This window comes from Mustela lutreola, chromosome 2 (genome assembly GCF_030435805.1).
Source record: "Mustela lutreola isolate mMusLut2 chromosome 2, mMusLut2.pri, whole genome shotgun sequence".
In the NCBI taxonomy this organism is placed as follows: domain Eukaryota; kingdom Metazoa; phylum Chordata; class Mammalia; order Carnivora; family Mustelidae; genus Mustela; species Mustela lutreola.
In genome coordinates, this window is record NC_081291.1 from 66287952 (window position 1) to 66308805 (window position 20854).

Below are 20854 nucleotides of genomic sequence, written 5' to 3' on the forward strand. Positions count from 1 at the left end.
TTTATCCTTTAGAGCTGTTCAGTCTGCAAATACTTAGGGGGTGCCCAGTTACCACCTGGCAGTGGTTTATTAAGTGGGAATAGATGGTTCCACAAGATGGATGAGATTCTCCTTCTCAAAGAGCCTATTTCCTAGTTGAGGAAGGACAGTCCATAAAGAAATGAATTTAAAAACTGAGTATGATAGTGACAAGTTCATTTTTTAACAATTTTATTTACTTATTTATGTCATCTCTAAAGCCAACATGGTTGAACTCACGACCTCAAGATGACTAGTTGCATGGTCTTCCGACTGAGCCTGGGGCCCCCAATAATGACAAGTCTATGATGAAATAAAGCAACATGCAGTTAGGGCCAGAGAGCCCACACCTGGCCTGTATTAGACAAGTTTCTCAAGCTGGGCACAGCTGACACTTGGGCTGGATAATCATTGGCTGCGCAGGGGAGGGGAGAAGGGGAGGCTGTCACGCACACTGCAGAATGTGCAGCGGCGTCCAGGCTGGTGGGATGCCGGAGGGCTCCCCGTTTGTGACACCAGAATGTCTCCAGATATTGTCAAATATCCTCTGGGGGGCAAAACCACCTTAGTCAGAAACCACTGGTCTAATATAAATCTTAGTAAAAAGAATGGGGGAAATGAAGGAATGAAATCATTGGAGAAATTATGTAATAAATTTTCCCAAGCTAGAAAAAGTCATATATATTCAGGCAAAAGGGGCCAGCAGGTGCTCAGCACAATGAAAGCATAAGGCCTGATATCTAGACTTTAGTTGAGAAATTTCAAAATCCTAAGAAAGAAGATTCTAGAAGATTCTGTAAACAAAATCATTCAGATGGGCTTCTCACTGGCAACACTCTAAGTCAGAAGACTACAGAATGTTATTTTCAAAGTTGCAAAATAATATGATGTTTGAATTCAGAATTCCACATATTATAAAAAGTAGCATTTAAGTGTGAAGGCAAAATTAACCTATTTTCATACAGAGACCATACCCCATACCTCCACCTCTACATGAAAGAATTAATCAAGGATGTCCTGAAGCAAAGATGAAAGATACAAAACCACTTAGATGTGTGATATAATAAATAGTGGTAATCAAGGAAAGCCACCAAGTGTACAATTTAAATAGTTATTGATGCATAATGCACACTGAACAGTAGCATTCTGGAACTGGAAAATGGGAGGTAAAGAAAAGAGAGAAGAGGGGGCACCTGGGTGGCTCAGGAGGTTAAGCCTCTGCCTTCAGCTCAGGTCATGATCCCAGGGTCCTGGGACTGAGCCCTGCGTCTGGGCTCCTTGCTCAGTGGGGAGTCACTTCTCCCTCTCCATCTAACCCTCCCCCTACTTGTGCTCGCTCTCTCTCTCTCTCACATAAATAAATAAAATCTTTAAATAAGAAAGAAAAAAGAGAAAAGAAGGAGCATAATATAATGTCTTTTAGTGGGGGATATAATTACTAAAGAGAATATAAATTCCAAACAGTGATCCAAAGCAGTTAAGTGTTGGTATCTAGGTTGAAATTTTAAGTCATTACTAGAAAAAAAACAAGAGGGCACCTGTGTGGCTCAGTTGGTGAAACGTCTGCCTTCGGCTCAGGTCATGACCTGGGGGTCCTGGGATGGAGTCCCAACATGGGCTCCTTGCTCATGGAGGAGCCTGCTTCTCCCTTTGCTCCTCCTACCTGTTCGTGCTGTCTCTCTCTCTCAAACAAACAAATAAATAAATAAATAAAATCTAATTTAAAAAAAGAAGAAGCAGGAGCTGTAGGCCCAGGTGCCGACAACAGGACCATCTGCGGGGCCAGGAGAAGGGAGTAACTGAGGGGACTGGGCTAGGGAACAGCTGCACCTGTGCCACACTGGCCCCGGAGTGAGCAGGCCCAGCCCAAAGGTATCTGATTAGCAAAGTAAACATTATGCTAGCCAAACATGACAAGTTCTAGAAAAAAAATCCGTACACTCAGGTGGTCAGTTTACTGATCCCTGTCACACAGGAGGGATGAAGTAAAGAAAAATCAGCCAAGGGCATGCACCATTCACGGCACAGTTCATGACACTGAGCTGGGAAGCGCAAACGTCCGTCAGAGAACAGTGGATCAGTCGATCCCAGTACAAGCCCGTGATGGATCGCCACACCACCGGGAGAGCCGATAATGAGCAAGGTATTCACACGGAGGAATTCATAAACATAATGTCGAGTTATAGAAGCAAGTCCCCTAAGAACACGGGTCAGTCCACACAGCAGCTGGGAGAATGATGCCTCACGTTCGTGTAGCCCTGCTTGGTTCCAGGCATGTTCATTTATGTAATCTTACTGGAGAGGAACTCAGCAGAGCCGGCAGGACAGGTTTGACACTGCCTTTAAGCTTGCTAAGAGGATAAAGAACTTTATGTGGGTTTGCACAAAAATGCTTTAAAGGCTGGGAATGGTGGCATAATCCCTTCCCCTCTCCAGTGCCCAGGAGGACTTCTCTACTCTGACCGCCTCTTCCTGCACACTGCTCGGGGCCAGCTCCCGACGAAGTGCCACCTTCTGCTGGCCGGAGAACCCTTCATGCCAGACGTGAGCGCCAACCTCAGCCCCATCCCTGCCCTGCTCACCAGTCTCACTTTTCAGGAGATTCTGAAATCTTTGGAGATCTTTGGAGAATGTATTTCTTTCTTTCTTTTTTTCTTTCTTTCTTTTTTAAGATTTTATTTATTTGAGAGACGCAGAGAGAGGGTGTGGGAGAGAGAGCACGTGGAGGGAGATGGGGAGAGAGAGAGAGGGAGAAGCAGACTCCCTGCTAAGCAGGGAGCCCTACATGGGGCTCAACCCCAGGACCCTGGGGATCATGACCTGAGCCAGGGGCAGATGCTTAACCGACTGAGCCACCCAGGTGCCCCAGGGAATTTCTTTTCAGACTTTGAGTGACGGAATGGAGAGAAATGGAAATGTTTATCATGCTCATTTTATTTACTTTCAAATTTGTGGTGAACTTATATACCCCAAAAAACATGCAGAACGCCTCATAAGCTGACCGCTTGACAAATTCTCACAAACTCCAGGCTTGTGTGTAACTTAGAGAACACCAACAGCACCACAGAGGCCCTCTACCTCTGAAAGGTAGCAGGCTCGCCACCCTGGCTTCTAGTGACAGCAAATCGTTTCGTCCGGTTTTGAACTTGACAGACATGGAATCCCACCCCGCGTACTGTTGTGCCTGGCTTCTTTCGCACTGAGTGACATGTGCGAGCTTCATCCATTTCGTTGCCCAGGGTGGAGGCTGGTTTATTTTCATTTCTCTGTCACGTCACATTGCATGAATAGCCCACAATGCACCTGTCCTGCCTACCACCCACGGGCGCCGGGCTGCAGCATGGGGCCGGTGGGCACCAGCCACGACGATTGCTCTCCTGTACGTCTCTAGAGCCCACGGGTACACATCTCCGTTAGGCCTTCACAGAGAGGCGCGACTGCCGGGGTGTGTGTGCATGTGCGGCTTCCCGGAAAGGCTTACCTAATGCTGACTTCCAGAGTACGCTTGCACTTGGTTGGCTCAAAAGCAGAAAACATACTACACAGAGCTCAGGTTGTCCACAAAAGTATCATGAGGACTCCACCCTTAGGGCAGAAGCCTGTGCCCCAGACCATTCCAGGGCCAGCAGTAAGGAGAACTCGCTGCCCCCCTGAGGCTGCCCGTTCCATAGCTCAAGTTCTTAGAAATCCCTTTCTTTCCGTGGGTGCCTGCCCCAATCCATCCTGCCCTGCCTTTCCATTCCAGATCTCTCGGTGGGGACAGTGGTTCTGTATTCCCACTCTTCTCTGTCCAAATTGAAGTGCTTAGGCTGTGCCCCAGAGGCAGGTGGCCCCAGCATAGACCTCTCCCACTGGCATTGCCCATGTCCTCAGGGTCCAGGGCTTGGGATATCATGTTGTCTCAGGTCTGGGCTACAGAAAGGTCTCTAAGTGCTACAGCTACTTGCTAAGAGGTCAGGCTACTGGGGACAGAGCAGAGAAGCAGGAACAAGTGTCCCCTCATCCCCTGCCTGCCTGCATATCCCTGCCCACTGACTCACCTTCTCCCTAGCCACCTGGGGCTGGGCTCCCTCTCCTCCAGCCCCTGGAGTGAAGCCTCGACAGACAGTGCCTGACCTGAAGGCCAGGAAGGATCACAAGCACCTCAGGGTGTGAGGGTCCCCGCCCCAGAACACAGCCCGCCAGCCACTCACTTACTGACTCGGTAACCCAAGCCCTCAGCATGGATCCTCTTGGCCATGAACTGCCCTTCGATCAGTGCCCGGATCTCCACAGCCCCCGGGAATGCTGAGACCTGTCCCCAAGAGAAAGTAGGCACCGTGAAAACCTTTGCTGTCCCTTCACTGTGTGTGCACGCGTCTGTGCGTGCGTGTGCATATGTGGCCCAGATTCGGAACTCAGGAATCGGGTCTCCTGGGCAGCTCACACACAGCTGGAGCTCTTGACCCACTAAGCACCTGCCATATGTGTGCACACAAGCATGTCCCCCACACATACGTGACCCCAGCCTCAGGTGTGCTCACTTCAGGGAGCCAGAGCATTGGGGAGCTTGGTCTCAGGCCACGGAGGGTTCAGCTCTGCCACCTCGAATAAGTTCTGTAAATCTCGTTGGGATTCTCATTTTCTTTCTTAACAAAACCAAGGCCATAACGGTACCTGAGTTTCACGGTGGTTCTAAAGATCAAATGACACAACAGGGCTGGATCTTGGTGTTTGGTCCCAAGTGAGAACCCGGAGCTTATGCTGAGAACCCACAGAACACTGTGGAGTGTCGTGCAGGCTTCACCCAGGCCTTAGCCCCTGAGACCAGTGACAAACCCTACCTTCTCCCTGACAGACCTTGATGGGTTAATGCAAAAGGGAACAGGCACGTCTTCTCTGTTGGAACAACAGAAACCAAAGAGACCCTTCCTCAGAAGACTGAGATGAGCCCCTCCCCGCTAGAGTTTGTATAAGGCTTTCCACTTACAACCCAACATACAGTGACTTCATCAGCCACAAAGCTGATGCCAACTCTAACTGTAACAGTTACTAGACAGAGGGAATTACTCAGGCCCACGCAGGAAAGGCAGCACAGTGGAGGGGAAAGGAAACAGCGCTTCAGGGCCAGGGAGGATCGGGTCTGGAGGCCCCCTCCCTCCACCTCCTAGGTCCTGCTGACTTGGGCACATGATTCAGCATCTCTGGACCTCAAGATGCTCTGAGCAGTCAATGGAGGATGCGGGAAGCCACCGGCACGGTGTGCTTGGAGGGAAACAGCGCTCAGTAAATGTTCATGCATCCTGTCCCCGAGGCTTTCGATCAGGAAGGAATTCCTGATCTGGAGAAAGTGTGAGTCTTTGGGGGTGCAGGGTTGAGCCTGCAGAGGGAACAGGCTCTACGGCTCTCAGTGGCGGTCAGCGTGGACATGTGTTAGCTCAGGGGAAAGCCCGCAGGCTTTTTTGTTTGTTTGTTTGTTTGTACTCCTCTTTGTGAGAGACAACAGTGTCTTAGATCCTGTGGGTTCCCCAGGACGGAAATGCACTTTGGCCCATCCAAATGTTTGCTCAAGCAATAGCGGAGTACAGGAAGTCCCTCAAGTAGCAGAACCTGGGAGGCAATTGTTGAATTCAACACTCAGAACTGGAGCCGATGTCCCTCCCATACCACACATACCTGGCGGTTTTCTGCGCTAAACCGGTGGCGCCCAGTAATTTCAGGGGTGATCTCCATTACATCAAAATAAAAACCTGAAACCAGACCAGGAAGAGATTCATTGTCAGTAATCAAAAGCAAAATATAAGCTTCTCAAAGACTTAGGACGGAATAGGGTGACGTGACCCCACATCTCTGGCCCCCAGAAGAGACGGGAATACTTCCCGTCTTGCTCTCTAGCAGGAAAGACAGGAACTGGAAGTGCTGGGGCTATATCTTCTTAGAGACAGTTCCGCCAACACTCACCCAACAGCCCAGACCAGAGGCAGCTGCCCCAATGCCCCGAAAACACCAGCTCAGGTTTGGCCAAGGGTGGCGCGTCCCCTCCCTGCTCAGGAGGCCTGGCCCAAGGTTGGGCCCTCTTCTGAACAGAACGCTGCAGCTGGGGCAGAAAGCTATGGATGGGTGCACACCAGAGTGGAGCAGGAGCCATGGCTGCCATCCCTGAGGTAGTCACCAGGGGCTCTGAAGCAGACAGGGCCCTCCACTCAAAGCACAGAGAATGGCCCTACTAACTCACATCATTGGGTCTCATGCTAGCTTGGAAGGCCCATGGAGCAGAAGGATGGACAGCTGGGGCTCCCCTGGCTTGCTCCATGGTCCTCTCTCCCCATTCCCCTGGGGCCCTCCTGCCAGCAGCTGCTGCCCTTCACAGGCCAGTGCATCACCAAACAGCCTACCCAGGTTCCCGCTGTTGCCCATCTCCGTGGACCGCAGCGCCTCAGAGAAATCACTCCAGGAACAGGAAGCGGACTCATCGCGGATCTTCTCTCTCATGAGGGAGCCATTTTTAAAGCTGCAGAAGTGCACAGAACCCGGGGGGGGGGGGCACCCAGTGCTTGCTGGCTGGACCCATGTGTTTTGGGGAAGAGTCCCAGGTTGAAGGGCTGCAGGTCGGGCTGGACCACAACCCCAGGCAGTGGACAGCAGAGATCTGAGGCTCTCCCTCAGGTATTACGCCCAGCGAAGGTCCCTGGGAGTAACTGGGGAAGGCCTGTCTTGGGGTCTGTTTACAGAGGCTGCCACGAAGACACCCCAGGGAAATATGGGGAGTTGTAGCTTCTACACGTTATACCACCTGGACAATGGAACAGAGCCAGCTATATTCACTAGACCTACATATTCTCCAATGGTTCCTAGAGTTTAGAGGCTCAGGAACCTCCCTAGGTGCCTCTGGTGGGTTTCCAAAGGCCTGTGATCAGGGTGCAGAGTACACATCCTCCATGACAACCATCAGGGGCAGGGCGTGCTTCCTACTATTTACTGAACGTCTACCATGTGCTACACGTGTCCTAACAACACATTTCATGAGTCGAGACTGTGGCTGAGACACGCTCTGGGGTCTGCCCCCAGCCACATAGGATATGGGTGTTGAGGATGGGATTCGAATCTGGATTTGGGGAGCACTCCATGTCCTGGGTTCCTCCCCACCCAGCTCTGCTGTCAGAAAAACCCAGTGAGTCCCAGCGTCTCAGCTGCCACGAAAGCCTGCTAAGAAGAGCTCGAGGGCTCCAGATAGTGCCTGACGTGCCCACTGCCCACCAAGCTTACCACAGGAGCGCCATATAGTGCTGGGCATCAACCGGGTTGCAGAAGATGTGCCCTTCCAGGGCGGGCATGGGCTCCTGGAGCCAGAGAAATAGGGTGTCGCTGGTGCCCAGGCTGACCTGGGAAGAAATGGCCAGAGATGAGGCACCTCTGCCCCCCTCCACCATCCCCAAACCTCCATCATTTCACTCCTCATGCCGCAGACCTCAGAGTACACGCCACTTCCTCAGAGAAACCTCTGCTGACCCTCCCACACCAGACAAACCAATTAGCAACCAGATTTAGGCTCTCATGGAAACTGTGGGCCCATTTTCTAGAACTTAACCACAGTTGTATCTAACTAACTGTTTGGGTGACAACTGGTTCCCAGATGACTTTCCCATTAGACCCAGAAGAGCACAGGTTCTGTTTTCTTTATTCATCCGGAGAGCTCACAGTCTTCCGCTCCAATGCCTGACCTCTCTGCCACTGTATCCACCAAAACTGGCCAACAAGGGGACCTGCCTACCAGGCAAAGGCCATGACCTTCTAAGAGAGGAGATATGAGCAGGTCCTGGGGCCTGGGTCTTCCTATCCCCTCCCTCAGCTGCCTTTTGGGACCGCCAGACCCTCTAATAGGCAACAAAGATGCTGCTGGGGCCCTTGTCCCCCTGGGCAGAGAGAGTGGGCTTTGCTTATGGGTGAGAGATGTGAGAAGTCGCCTTACCGCAATGTCACCTTCCTCCAGCTTCATGCCTGCCAGCGATGCTGAGAATGGGAGGGGAACCTCTGGTTAGCGGGAGGTCACACAGAGCCACAAAGCAAACCAGTCACCCCCAGGTGGGAGCCAGCTCCGAACCTCCCGCCCCAAGCCACATACCAGGGTAGAGGTAGGAAAGGATGAGCTGAGGGTTTGGGAGAGCCCAAGGGGAGGACCCCGGTGTGAAAGGATAGAGACCCTGTAGTCTCAGATCAGTAGGGCCTCTGATCTGAGCTGGGATGCCTCTTCTAAAAGGGTCCAACTCCCCACCATCAGGTGCTCCCAAGAGTGCAGAGAACCAAGGGAACCGAGTCAAGACATCAGACACATGGCAGGGAAAGACAAAGGTGAGGCAGGAGTGTGAAGGGGCAGAATGTAAAGAGCGGTCTGTCCCTGAGACAGGGGGCCCAGAATAGCAGTCCGCATCTGCTGGGCTCACTGATGCACTCTGGAACTAAAAGAAGGTCTAGCATGGACCGGGCCGGGGGCGGGGCGTGGATGGGGCTGCTCACTAAATGTGACTGACTGAGCGAGTGAAGGAGAAATGTGGGAGGGACAGGTGTCCTCCACCACTGCTGCCGTGTGTGTCAGAGCCTTGGATCCAAGAGCCCCATCTTGTAGAACTTAGCCTGTAGGGATGAGGGACAGGACAGGGTGTGCACATCATCACTGTTTGCACTGCCAGCGCACAGAAGCCCCACCGACCTCCACCACAGGGGACTAGGGAGATAAATGTGGGACCACTGGGCCCTAGGCAACCGTTGAAATGATGCTGCCCACTAAAACAAAATATGTTTATTTATGAGCACAGAAAGAAATGTGGAAGGATAGCCATCAAAATTTTAACTGTGATTATCTCTGGGTTAAGAGATTATGGATGATTTTTACATCCTTCTTTTGGTTTGTCAGTGTTTAATTTTTTTTTTCTTTCCCTGCAGTGAAGAGGTATCCCTTGTGAGTAAGACAAAGAGCATGAGCTTGGTTAGTCTGCTTGCTCATCACTGCTGTTGTTTTAATGGAGAAGCAACTAATGCATCATTTAAAACAGCCGCACCCTCAAGGTCACACTTCGGGAGGGACTGACTGAGGGCTACCTGCCTGGCGTCGCCAACCTTCAGCCTGAAACCGAGGTCCAGGAGGTAGGATAGGAAAGCTGCTTCTCTGTCATTCCTGCTCAGACAAACCCAGGCGCTCACTTCAGTGGTTATAAAGGCCCATTCTTCCCCCGACATTCTTCTAGTTGACAGAGGGGGTACGAGACTATACATGGCCTAATGAGACTCAACAAAGTTATTTTCATTCTGAAAGGAAAACAGATGTGGCCCACAGAAGTGGAAAACTTTCCTAAGTTGGTGTTCCTACACCAACTGTTCTTCTTTGAGGGAGGCTGGACCTCCCAGCTCTTAGGGATATGGAAATGGGGGCCAGGAGCACCAGAACCCACATACTGCAGCCTGGAGCCTCCTCTCAACCCCAGGGACAGCCTGGGCCTTCATGCCTTGTCACTGTGGAAATCTGGCTTCCAAACACCAGCCTCTGCCTCCCCTCCACCTTCCTACCAGGAACACTGGGATCACTTCTCCCAAACCTGCTCTGTTAGTTTCTGTGCTTGGCCAACAGGTCCCGCATGACCGTCTCCAGAAATGGCTCAGGGATGGGAAAGGCCCTTGTCTGGCTCCTGGGGTTCCCTCCAGATGCCAGAGCCAAGGCTGTCCCAGGAGGGAGGGGTCACACCCAGGACACTGAGGTGGCCTCAAGTGTGGCAGGGACGAGCTTGCCATGCCCTCAGCTCCAGGCTGAAGGAGACCGAGGAACGCCATGAGCATTATTCTTAGTGACGCATATAACAACAGTAGCGACTTCAGTGCTTTTTCCTGATCACAAAAATATACAGAAACACTGAAGAAAATAGGGACTCTAATAATAATACTGATAAAGTAACTCTCGCTGTTAAGAATGAATTTTAACAAGGACCATCCGCTCTATTTTGAGGCATACAACTCGCAGACATATGCATCTCTCTCTATTTATTTTGGATGCCCCTGTCCTGCTTGTCTACACAGCCAACAGGAGGAGAGTACAGGGAGGCTGGTGGGTGCTGAAACCGGAAGGAGGGCTGAATGCAGAAATAAAAACTTAAATGTGTTTAAAAGGAGAGCAAAGCATAAGAAATAGGGAGCCACACTCCCTGACTACAGAGAGAAGCAGGAGAGGCTCTAAGAAGGAAGTGAGCCTCCCTAGGACAGCAAACCCTGGCCCCACCTGTGCAGCAGCCCAGGTCCTCTACTACGTACTTTACATTGACCTTCTAAGAGCAAATTTGAATTTCAGAGAGACATACTTTGGGCCATACTTAAACTAAGAGATCATTTCTTATGTGAAATTCAAATATTGCATGGAATGCACTTATTACACTAATTATTCATAATTCCTCTGAAAGTCAAGGCACACTGGGTGTCCTTGTATCTGTATTTGCATTTGCCTGGCAACCTGAATTTGGTGGCTCTCTAGGAAAAGGGCTGCAGGGGTGGGGCTGAGGTGCCACCACATACGGCACAGTGCGGCCACCTGCCCTTTCTTCAGAGACCTGATGACTCTTCCTGGAGCGGCTAGGGGAAGGATAAGGTGTTTGGATGGAGAGTAATTCACACCTATAGATCAAATGACGAGAAGGAGATACAAAACCAAGTCCTAGAGGAAAGGCTGGAGAACTGAGAAGATTAGCTTGGAACAGAAAAGGCAGTTAGGGAGGGGTGGGCATGACCGCCTGCCTTAACTGCTGATCATTCACACTGGAAGGGAAAGGCAGAGGACAGAGTCGGAGCCAAGATAGGGCAGTACAGGGAGTCAGATTTCAGGCCAGCAGTGTGGCAGGTGGCCAGGGAGGAAGGGGCCTGCCACAGAAGGGTTTCCAGAGGTTGGCATTCTCAAATGTCCAGCATGGACCAAGTCAGGCTACTTGGAGAGTGAAATCCTTCAAGATACTCACCAGGGTTGTCCCCAGTGAAGGCCACCACTTTGCATCCTGCAGGAAATCCATAGCGCTGGACAAAGTAGGAGGAAATGGCTCCCTGAGGAAGAAAAGCAAGCATGCCCTCCTGAGGTAAATCTGACCTACTCTGCATAGCCCTCCAAGCCTCAGGTCACCACGCCTGCAGGTACATCAGTCCCTGTCCTAAACCAGGGATGTCCCTCCCGTTCATGAGAAGCCAGAGGAGCCCAGCCCAGGACTGGAAGCACAAATATTAGGTCACCCCGCCTTGAACACCATTGGATTTTGAGAGGCAGCTTGAACAAACCAATCCCCAATGTGTACTTATTTTGTAAGTTCCAAATTCTGAGACAGCATTAGTGGTAAATAAGTAAGGGGAGGGTGCTTGGGTGGCTCAGTAGGTTAAGCGTCTGCCTCCGGCTCAGGTGGTCCTGGAATGGAATCCCGCATTGGGCTATCCACTCCCCCCAACTCCCTCCCAGTAGGAAGTCTGCTTCTCCCTCCACCCCTCCCCCATGCTCATGATCTCTCAAATAAATAAATAAAATTAATTTAAAAAATTTTAAAATAAATAACAAGAGGACACACAGGAAGAAATTCATGGAAGAAGACAAGGCCCCATACCCTTGCTCTATCAGCCCAGCAATCTGATTAACCAAACACACAAGTGCACAGGTCAAGTTTCTAAGGAAAATAAACCAAAAACAGCAGTGTGGGGAGGGAACACCCCTGGGGAAACATGGCCTCCAGGTCTCCTCCCAGGGGAGCTGTGGGACCAGACAGCAGTGACCCCTCTGGAGGGGTCTTTAGAGAGCATAGCTATAAAAGAAAAACATTTTTCCCCTTTCCCTGACTTTACCGAAACTCCAAAAGTTTAAATGAATGATGGGCCATCCTGGTGTCTGGAAAGAATATTTTGCTTGATTGTAGGGGAGGTAGGTGATATGGTGAGTGCTGTGAAACGTGTAAGCCTGACGATTCACAGACAAAATAATACATTATATGTTAATAAAAATAATTAATTTAAAAAAAAAAAGGAAGAGAAAATCTTGCTCCTTCCAGGAAAAAAATCAGATTTACATCAGAATAAGCCATCTCCCAGGAGAGAAATGTGTTGGCCCGGGTTGCCTGAGGAAACAGAGCCTGACACAGGGTTCATGTGCAGGTGGCTTATTTGGGAGAAGCAATCCCAAGAAACGAGAGGGGAAGTGGGGAGGCAGGAGAGCCCACCTAAAGGTACACTGTCAAGCTGGTCCTCACTGTGGGCAATGTCCAAGGAGCTGTGTGTGAAGGATGCAGGGGCTGTCCCCCTGGGGTGTTAACTCCCTGGATCTCCAGGGTTGCAGGGCGCAAACATGGAGTCACAGAAGCCCCAGGCAAGGTAAGACAAATGAACGCAGCTGGGGCAGGGTGCTGCTGGGTAACACCTGCACAAAGCCACGGCTGCTGGCAAAATAACTGGGTGAGGAGGCCGCAAACTGGGGCTGGAGAAGTCCGATACCATATATCCCAAACCCGTTCCTGCCGGAAATGACAAAGCTATATGGGCACTGCCTGCAGAAGAAGGGATGCTGGGAAACATGAATTCGGCTTGTTTCCCCCCATCACGTGGGTACGTATGTACAAATGAAAAGACCCTTTCAGAGTCAGTTCTTTTCCATTCCTCAAGCTGCCGGTCTGTGCACAGGCCCCCTCCTGGAGGCATGTGTTCCTGGCATAAGGCAAACAAAGCCCGCTGCCATGGACCAAACACTGCTCTCCATCTCACACAAAACCAAAAGCCATGCATGGAATACCAATCTCAGAGGCTTGGCCAGTTCCTGCTGGCCCTTTCTTATTCTCTCCACTGGGCTTCAGCAGGCCTGGGTCCTGAACTGTTCCCTTCCAAGGCAGGGGCCTCTCCTCCCTCAGCTCCGTACATCGGAGTCAATCTCAAAGAGTGGCTGGGACTTGGAACAGGCAGCACGAGCGGGCTTCAGGGACCTTCTGCTTCCTTCCCACTGACACTCAGAAACACTGAGAATTCTCGCTCTTCTGAATGTGTGGTGTGTGCTCCCACCAAAGGTCCTCTGAAGGCAGGGCCCAGTCTCCCTCTACTCCATTCTCCCCACAGAACAGCCACGAATGTAGTTAACTAGATGTCTATGCTGAATGGGGATTCTGTGCTAATGGTTAAATGTTCTAAACCACACTATCTTGCCTTTTTGCTGTGGAGCAGAGTTCTTTATATACTTTGGATACTAACTCCTTGTCACATATATGATTTTTAAATATTTTCTCCCATTCCATAGGTTGCCTTTTTGTTTTATCGATGGTTTCCCTTGCTGTGCAGAAGCTTTTAAGTTTGATGAGGTCCCACTTAATTTTTGCTTTTCTCGCCTTTGCTTTTGGTGTCAAATCCAAAAAATTGTCACTAACACCCGTTTTCTTCTAGGAGTTTTTATGGTTTCAGGTCTTACATTCAAGTCTTTAATCCATTTTCAGTTAATTTTTGTGTACGGTGTAAGGCAGGGGTCCAATTTCATTCTTTTGCATGTGGCTGCCGTAAATGTTTTTAATATTACCCTTGGGACCAGACACTATCTTAAACACTTTATTTGTTTTTCTTCTTTTTTAAATTTTTAAAAAGATTTTTACTTATTTGACAGAGAGAGAGAGAGAGATCACAAGTAGGCAGAGAGGCAGGAAAAAGGAGGGGAAGCAGACTCTCTGCTGAGCAGAGAGCCCGATGTGGAGCTCGATCCCAGGACCATAGCAGAGGCTTAATTCACTGAGCCACCCAGGCACACATATAAATAAAGCTTTTATTTGTAAGTGATCTCTACACCCAGAGTGGGGCTCAAACTCACAACCCCGAGATCAAGAGATGCATGCTCTAACTGAGCTAGGTAGACACCCCATCTTAAGCGCTTTAAATGCACTACCTCATTTATTCTGCACAAGTCTGCATGACACAGAGAATATCATTATTCCCACTATTTCAGGAATTATGGAAATGATGGGGAAACTGAGGTACAGAAGAAAGTCACAGAACTGGTGAGCAGCCGAGGCAGGAATCCAGCCTGGGCAGTCTGCCACACAGCCTGCGTTCTCCCTCAGCTTGTTCATATTTCTATTTTCTCCAGACTGCCCGTTTTAAGCTTCAGAGGTGGTATCTAGACCTAGAATGTCAGCATTCTGTGTACTTTTTCCTAAAGTGCGTAATCACCCACCACTTATACCTTCTACTTTTCTTCCTGTTCTAATAAATTTCTAGTGGAATTTTCCCAGGTCCCCTTCCCCACACCTTGCTGCCACGAGGCAGTCATCTGTATGTGCACTTGAGTCCCTGCTAAATGCAAGGCACTGATCCAGACATTTGGCTTTGCTGTACATCAAATACTTCCCTTACACTAGCCTGAAAATCCGCGTTTGTATGCCTGTGTGTAAAGAAATGAACGAGGGTGACTCTGTGTGCGTGTGTGTGTGTGTGTATTCTGCATTGCTTGCCCCAGTAGCTGCCCGCTTGGAAATGAGCCATGTCACCTGCACGGGGACCTACCAACACAGAGCATGACGGTACAGGTGAGCCAAGCTTCTCCTCTAAATGAGGTGCACAGGCGCGAAGGCAGACCTGCGACCAGACTTTGTCCTGGATCTGCAACAAATTCATTCCAGAACCTAAGGAATGAAGGAAACGAGAAACAGAAACATCTTTGCAAAGGACCTGTGGTGAACATGCGCCCATCTGGTGGAAAGCTGATCCAGTTCTTGCCACAAAATCATACCTGGAGCTCTTTCCCAATGCAATGCATGCAGTGTGCCTGGGTCATTAGGCAACTAGAGAGCCAGAGAACCAGAGGTCAGCAGGGGCCTTGGAAACACACAGCCCCACCACCTCCTCCAAATATTCCTCATGTCAGCCTAGGAATCTGTGGTCCTAAGACCTGGCACTACGCTGATGAGGAACTGTTCTCCGTGTCCCCTGGGGCTCGAGGGGTCTGTGCAGAGATGGCTCCATGCCGATGTGGGTCAGCCCTCAGGCTTCCCTAGTCACCTCTAACTTTTCAAGAACATCACGGGGATCAGCTCCCAAAGTCTGTCGGAAAACAATCTATGTCGCCCAACGCTTTCCTGAGGATGGCAAAGGGGAGAGAAGCCAGAGCAGAGAAGGGCTCTTCTCTTCCTCCTCCACTGGGCCCAGGTGGAGGCTGACAGCCATCGGCAGGGACCCAAGGAAGGAAGTGAGATGCCTGGTAAATCAGGGAGTGACTTCTCGGGGGAGTGAGGAGAGTGGAGCCAAGGGCCCAGCAAGGCTATAGAACCCGAACTTTGGAACACCGACGGGAGCCAGGCTGTGACTTTTCCCAGCAGCACATAACAGCCCCAGGGTGGGTATGGCGAAGATGGGTGGACATGGGCTATTCAAGGTTCAGGGTCATGCTAGCCTGACTTGTGTGCAGCTACCTGTGGGAACCCTGTCTTCCCCAGATTGTGAGTGAAGCTCGGGGACCACCTCTTTGACACCTTACTTTCTCTCCCTGAACGCTAGAATAGTATGTGGCCAACGACAGCACTCGGACAACTCCAGCTGGATTCCAGGGGGCTCTGAGCCTTCCGAGACTCCTCTGAGGTCACAAGCATCGGTCTGGGCTCTCGCTCTGCACTCTGCTTCCTTCTGCTGTTTGGCCTTTAGCATGGCCTCACGCAAAACTACCTTCGGCAGCCTCATCCCGGCTCTCCTTCCTCACTGGCATCGCTTACATTAATTTTTGGCAAGGCACTGACTCAGAAACTCACCACTCCCTTGAGTTCCCCAGATGTGAACACAACTTCAAGAAACAACACCCTGTAAGAACCAGGCTCCAAGCGGCCTAGGCCCACCCCGAGCCCTGCTGTTCCCACCTAGTGAGGTCCCTGCCTTCCCGCACCTGGGAAGGTCTGTGCGACCAGCAGGGTGAGCCAGAAGGGATGGCACATCACTTCCAAGGTTAAGGTGTAGAGATTCTGCGGCTTCTGCTTGGCCACAGTTTTGTCTCATCCCTCGCTCAGGCGGGGGTGGGGGAATGGGGGGGTGGGGGGGCGGGGATCCACCCACTGTCACTATGTCCTATGGGAGGCCCATGTGGTGAGGAAGTGAGGCCTCTGGCTAAGAAGTTTGGGGCTCTGGAAATGGATCCTCCAGCCCTAGTCAAGCCTTTCGATGGCTGGTCCTGGCTGCCAGCTTGACCACCACCTCATGAGAGCTCCTGACCAGGCCCACCCAGCTTACCGGCTCCCAGACTACGAACCTGCAGAAATCCTGTGAGATAATAAACACTTGCAGTCAGGGGGCCTGGGTGGCTTGGTCGGTGAAGCGTCTGCCTTTAGCTCAGGTCATGATCTCAGGCTCCCAGGATCAAATCTGGCAACAGGTTCCCTGCTCAGTGGAGCCTGCTGCTCCCTCTGCTTGTGCTCTCCCTCCCTCCCTCTCCCTCTCTCTCTCTCAAATAAATAAAATATTAAGAAATAAAGTTCCTACTTGGGGCGCCTGGGTGGCTCAGTGGGTTAAAGCCTCTGCCTTCGGCTCAGGTCATGATCCCAGGGTCCTGGGATCGAGCCCCGCATCGGGCTCTCTGCTCAGCAGGGAGCCTGCTTCCCCTCTCTCTCTGCCTGCCTCTCTGCCTAATTGTGATCTCTCTGTCAAGTAAATAAATAAAATCTTTTAAAAAAAAGTTCCTACTCTGCTAAGCATTGGAGCATTCATTACACAGCAAAAGATAACTAACACACTCCCTTCATAGCAAAAGATGATAGGGCTAAAAGTCTGCCCTGCCCACGCTGCCCACAGGTGCACCCGTCCACCCACATACTGAACAGGCACCCCCCGCCAGGACTCTGAAGGCTTACCGTCACTGTAGTCGATAGGAGCGTAAGACCCAAGGAACAGAGAAGCAGCGAAACTACTAACCAAAGAAATTCTCTGTGAAAGAGAGAGAGGCAGTGAAATAGGCCATACCATAAGCAACTTAATACTCTGATACCCACCACCTGAGAAGAGTTTTAAATCAGGGAGGGAAGCGGAAACGTGGAGCGAGATGGCCCAGTAATGGCGGTGAGAGAGTATCCTGGAGACAGGACTGTTGGCATATGTATCTGGAATACCAAGAACCGAGTCCTTGGGGGAGTGCCTCACTCTGCAGTTTCTGACCAGCCAGAGAACCATCAAGTCCAGCAAAGAGGAAGAGCAACAAGGCCTGTAGAAAAGCCGTGCTCAGAGAAGTGGCCCTTCTGCCGGGCATCCAAGGAGCCTGATTTCCTTTCTCTGTTTCTGTGGTCTTTATATCTAGTCACAAGGGAAGTGGGATGCGTGGCCACAGGATTCAGAACCAACAAAGACACTCTTGGGGGTTCAGAATAAGTGTGAGTGGAAGTCAGTTCCTCAGAAGCCACAAACCCCAGGCATGAGCTGGAGGAATGGATAACAGACTTCCAATGTCCCCGAGGGTCTGTGCTTCCAGGCAGGAATCACAGCAGAGAATGCCAACACCTCCTGTCCCCCCTCAGGCCACCTTTGTTCTACACAGAGAATGTGGAGAGGGTTTTTCTGTCTCTGCCCTCTCCTCCCTGGGAATCTACACAGCTAATGCTGCAGAGAAATCTGGAAACTTGAGTCATCACGTAATAAATGGGATGTTGTTAACTTCCAATATTAAAAAGGCACTTTGGTTTAACATACACTGATCATTTTCTAATGATGCGGAGATGAAAATCACTAGCCAAGGTATGGAACTACTTCCCAGGCAGCATTAAGTGCTGCCTTCCACCGCTTGTGGATCAAAGAATGAATCTGAGCTCCTGGGACACAGGCTCTGGCAGAAGGGCCACAGCTGCAGCCACATGGGTCCAGCTTTCCCCATTTCCAAAGAAAACAGTGAGCCGGCGCCAATCGAGTGCCTGGTAGCCATCCTGCACAAAGCAGGCAGGAAACTGAGGAGCACCTGGATCTCCTACTCAGGAGGCCCCAGGAAGACACCAGTCCTCAGGGCTCCCACCCTCTCCTTGACCTCTGCCCCTGACCTCCACCCCACTGGTGGGGAAAGGCCCTGATTTTTCTTTCCCATGATTTCCTTTTCCCCTCCTCTTTGGAGATGGCTTACCAGTGAGAAATAAGTAAGCCAAACATACACCAGTTCTAATGTCTGCTAATCAATATTTTTGGCCAATGAACATGAGATCTATTTATGCTAAAGGTAGTATTATAAAAGAAATTCAACTAGGACTTAAATCAAATTAAGATCATTTAACTAACCTCTGTGTGTGCATAGGCCTCAGGATTCTGCTGGTAAATCTTTGCAATCTGGTTTCCTGTAAAACGCTGGAAAAAGAGCGCAAATTCTTAAAAACCCAAATCCTATGTGCAGTGATCATCTCCACAAAGTGAGGTCGCCGTAGCATGCTCTGGATGTGAGTTAGTATCGTGAACGCTTTACAAAGGCCTCAAACCTAGAAATGTTTGCTGCACACCCTTACTGGAAATGCCTTGCTCCACCCCATGCCACCCCCCACGGCAGGGACTGTGCTGACCAAGAGCACCTGTGCAGGAGAAGAGGCTATGTTCGCTACCCCCAATCATGAGCCAAATTGGGCTAGTCAGAGCCAGCTCCAGGAACAGGGGCTGAAGCCAGCAGGAAAGAGGCATTCCTTTTATTTATTCATTCCTCTTTTACTTTTCCAGGAGCTGTACTAAATGCCTTGCATACATTGACTCCCTTCGGCTTCAAAACTGTCCCAAGCATGAGTGCTATTTTTATCCCCAGGTCAGAGGAAGTGCCATCATCACCCTGCAGAGAGCATGGCTATGATCCCACCTCGGTCCCCTGCTGGGCAACAAGAGACCCATCCTTGCTTGTGGGCAGCAGAGGGAGGCAGGACAGCCTTGGGCTGGCTTTGCAGGGGCAATACACACAGGGCCTCATGGGATCCCCACTGGGGCAGGTCACCAGCTGTGTCCCAGACACCCAGGGACAGGGGGCCAAAACCAGCAACAGGACCCTCCTCCCAGGACCAACCCTGGCCCCCAGCCCCAGGCAGGCACTGCTTACCTCATAGGCTCGGGAGCCGGTGAGGCAGCTGAGAGCCTGCGCCCCACCCACGGCGGCCTCTAGTCGGCGGCACTGGACTGTGGTGCTGGAGTCCATCCATACTGGGCTGTCCCTGATGGAGAAACACTCCTGGAAAGGAGGAACAAAGGCACAGGCTTGAACTCTGCCTGCTGACTCTGGAAGCCGCCCCAGCACTGGTGGTTCCACCACCTATGACAGCAGGTATGGTCACCTCCCCACTGGACGTGACCTTGGGAGACCCGTGGTTAAGCCCTTCCCACCCAAACCTCGGCTTGGTCCACTGGTGTCTCTCCCCAGAAAGCTCAAGGTAGAAGGTTCTGAGGAGGACACCTGAGCACCACTGGCGATACTGGAGATAAGCAGGGGAGGGCTAGAGCTGCCACAAAGTGCCATTTCCCAGGGGCATTTGCGGCGGGGAACCATGGAGAAGACGGAGCCTGCCTTCCCAGCACCACCCAGAGGCATCACACGCCAAGGCAAGCTCTCTGAGGGGGAAGCTAGCCAGAGCCATGCCTACCAGGAAGGGACCCAAGACGAGGGCTGTCAGCACCTGACCCTCCATCCAGACACCAGCTGTACCCAGCAGGAGGCAGGGCAGACCCTGTTTACTGCACTACTGCCTGAGCCAAAGTTCCCAAACCCTTGACAATACACAAAAGCCCCAGACTTCAGGGCCCAGAGGGGCTTGGGCCCTTCTTCCCACGGTTACCTGCAGCTGCTTATGTAACAGGAGGTCTGGTGACAGGCTTGTCAGCACGCGGCTGGCCCCAGCCTTCCAGTATACACTTCCATGTTGCTGTCAAGGGAAAACCAAGCACATGCTCACATGGCCACACACTGGGATCACCTCCCAGAGTCCAGACCACACCCCAAAGAACTGGCTCCAAGCCTGGCCCTGCCACTTCTTACAGAACTCACCCTTTCTGAGACTTGGTTATCAGCTCTAGAAAATGAGAACTCTGCCCTGTCCCCCTCAAAATTTAAAGGAAGGGTCCAAGAAAGAATTAGTGGTTTGGATCTTGGTATCCTCATAAAACTGTACTGTAAAAACATATCGCTCACAATAGTACCTGAAATTCATTCCTTTATTCAGTTACCCGTTCGTTCACTCAACGAACATTTACGGAGCACCTAGGTCATGCCGGGCAACGGGGTGGATGAAGAGAATAGTACTGTCCTTATTCTCTACGATGTGGTCGGTGAGTCAGGGAGGAAGACACAAACACACAATTACAAAACCCTGTGGATTTGTGGCAGGGCAGTGGGGACACCGAGGAGGGCCATTGAACGCGCTGGCAGAAGGGGCCCTGTTTAGTAGGAAAGGGGCTGGAGCTAAGCGCATGGGTGCTCCATGCAGAGAGCAGGCATGGCTGAGAGAGGCTGGCAAGTGCAGGGAGCGGTGGCACCTGACACAGTGGGCTGAGTCTTGGGCAAGAGGGAGGTGGTGGGGGCTGGAGGGGGGAGGTGGCAGCCTGAGCGCCAGGGCCTGGAGGTGGGGACTTATCTCGGAGGTGTGGGAACTCTGGGTTAGCAAGGGAGTGCCATGGCCAGGGCTGAGTGTATGAAAGGGTTTAGGAGTCATGGAGAAGGTACCTGGGAGCCAGGGAGGCCCAAGCAGAGTCCCAAAGAAAAATCGTAGATATTCAGCTTGGGGCAAGAGAGGCAGGATTGGAGAGGAGGTGGGAGATTCAAGAGTCATATAACAAATCAACAGGGCACGGAGACCCCTTAGACAGTCAAAGATGACAGGTGGGTTGTGGCCCTGGGGTAAGCTGGAGG

The 20854-nt window shown here is 51.2% G+C and overlaps 1 protein-coding gene across 4 annotated transcripts in view; it reads right to left on the reverse strand.

Moving 5' to 3' along the window:
* XYLB (xylulokinase) overlaps window positions 1-20854 on the reverse strand; it is a 51582-nt gene that overhangs the window by 16944 nt on the left and 13784 nt on the right. For 3 of the 4 annotated variants that reach the window (XM_059162065.1, XM_059162068.1, XM_059162067.1), the window contains 11 exons: window positions 19785-19871; window positions 19055-19183; window positions 18262-18327; window positions 16860-16932; window positions 14533-14651; window positions 10989-11070; window positions 7967-8007; window positions 7264-7379; window positions 6393-6508; window positions 5674-5747; window positions 4216-4312 (listed from right to left, as the gene is read on the reverse strand). In XM_059162065.1, coding sequence (XP_059018048.1) covers window positions 4216-4312; window positions 5674-5747; window positions 6393-6508; window positions 7264-7379; window positions 7967-8007; window positions 10989-11070; window positions 14533-14651; window positions 16860-16932; window positions 18262-18327; window positions 19055-19183; window positions 19785-19871 — 1000 coding nt within the window. Of the gene's footprint in view, window positions 1-4211; window positions 4313-5673; window positions 5748-6392; window positions 6509-7263; window positions 7380-7966; window positions 8008-10988; window positions 11071-14532; window positions 14652-16859; window positions 16933-18261; window positions 18328-19054; window positions 19184-19784; window positions 19872-20854 lie in introns of all 4 variants that reach the window. The other variant, XM_059162066.1, reaches the window with a different exon arrangement.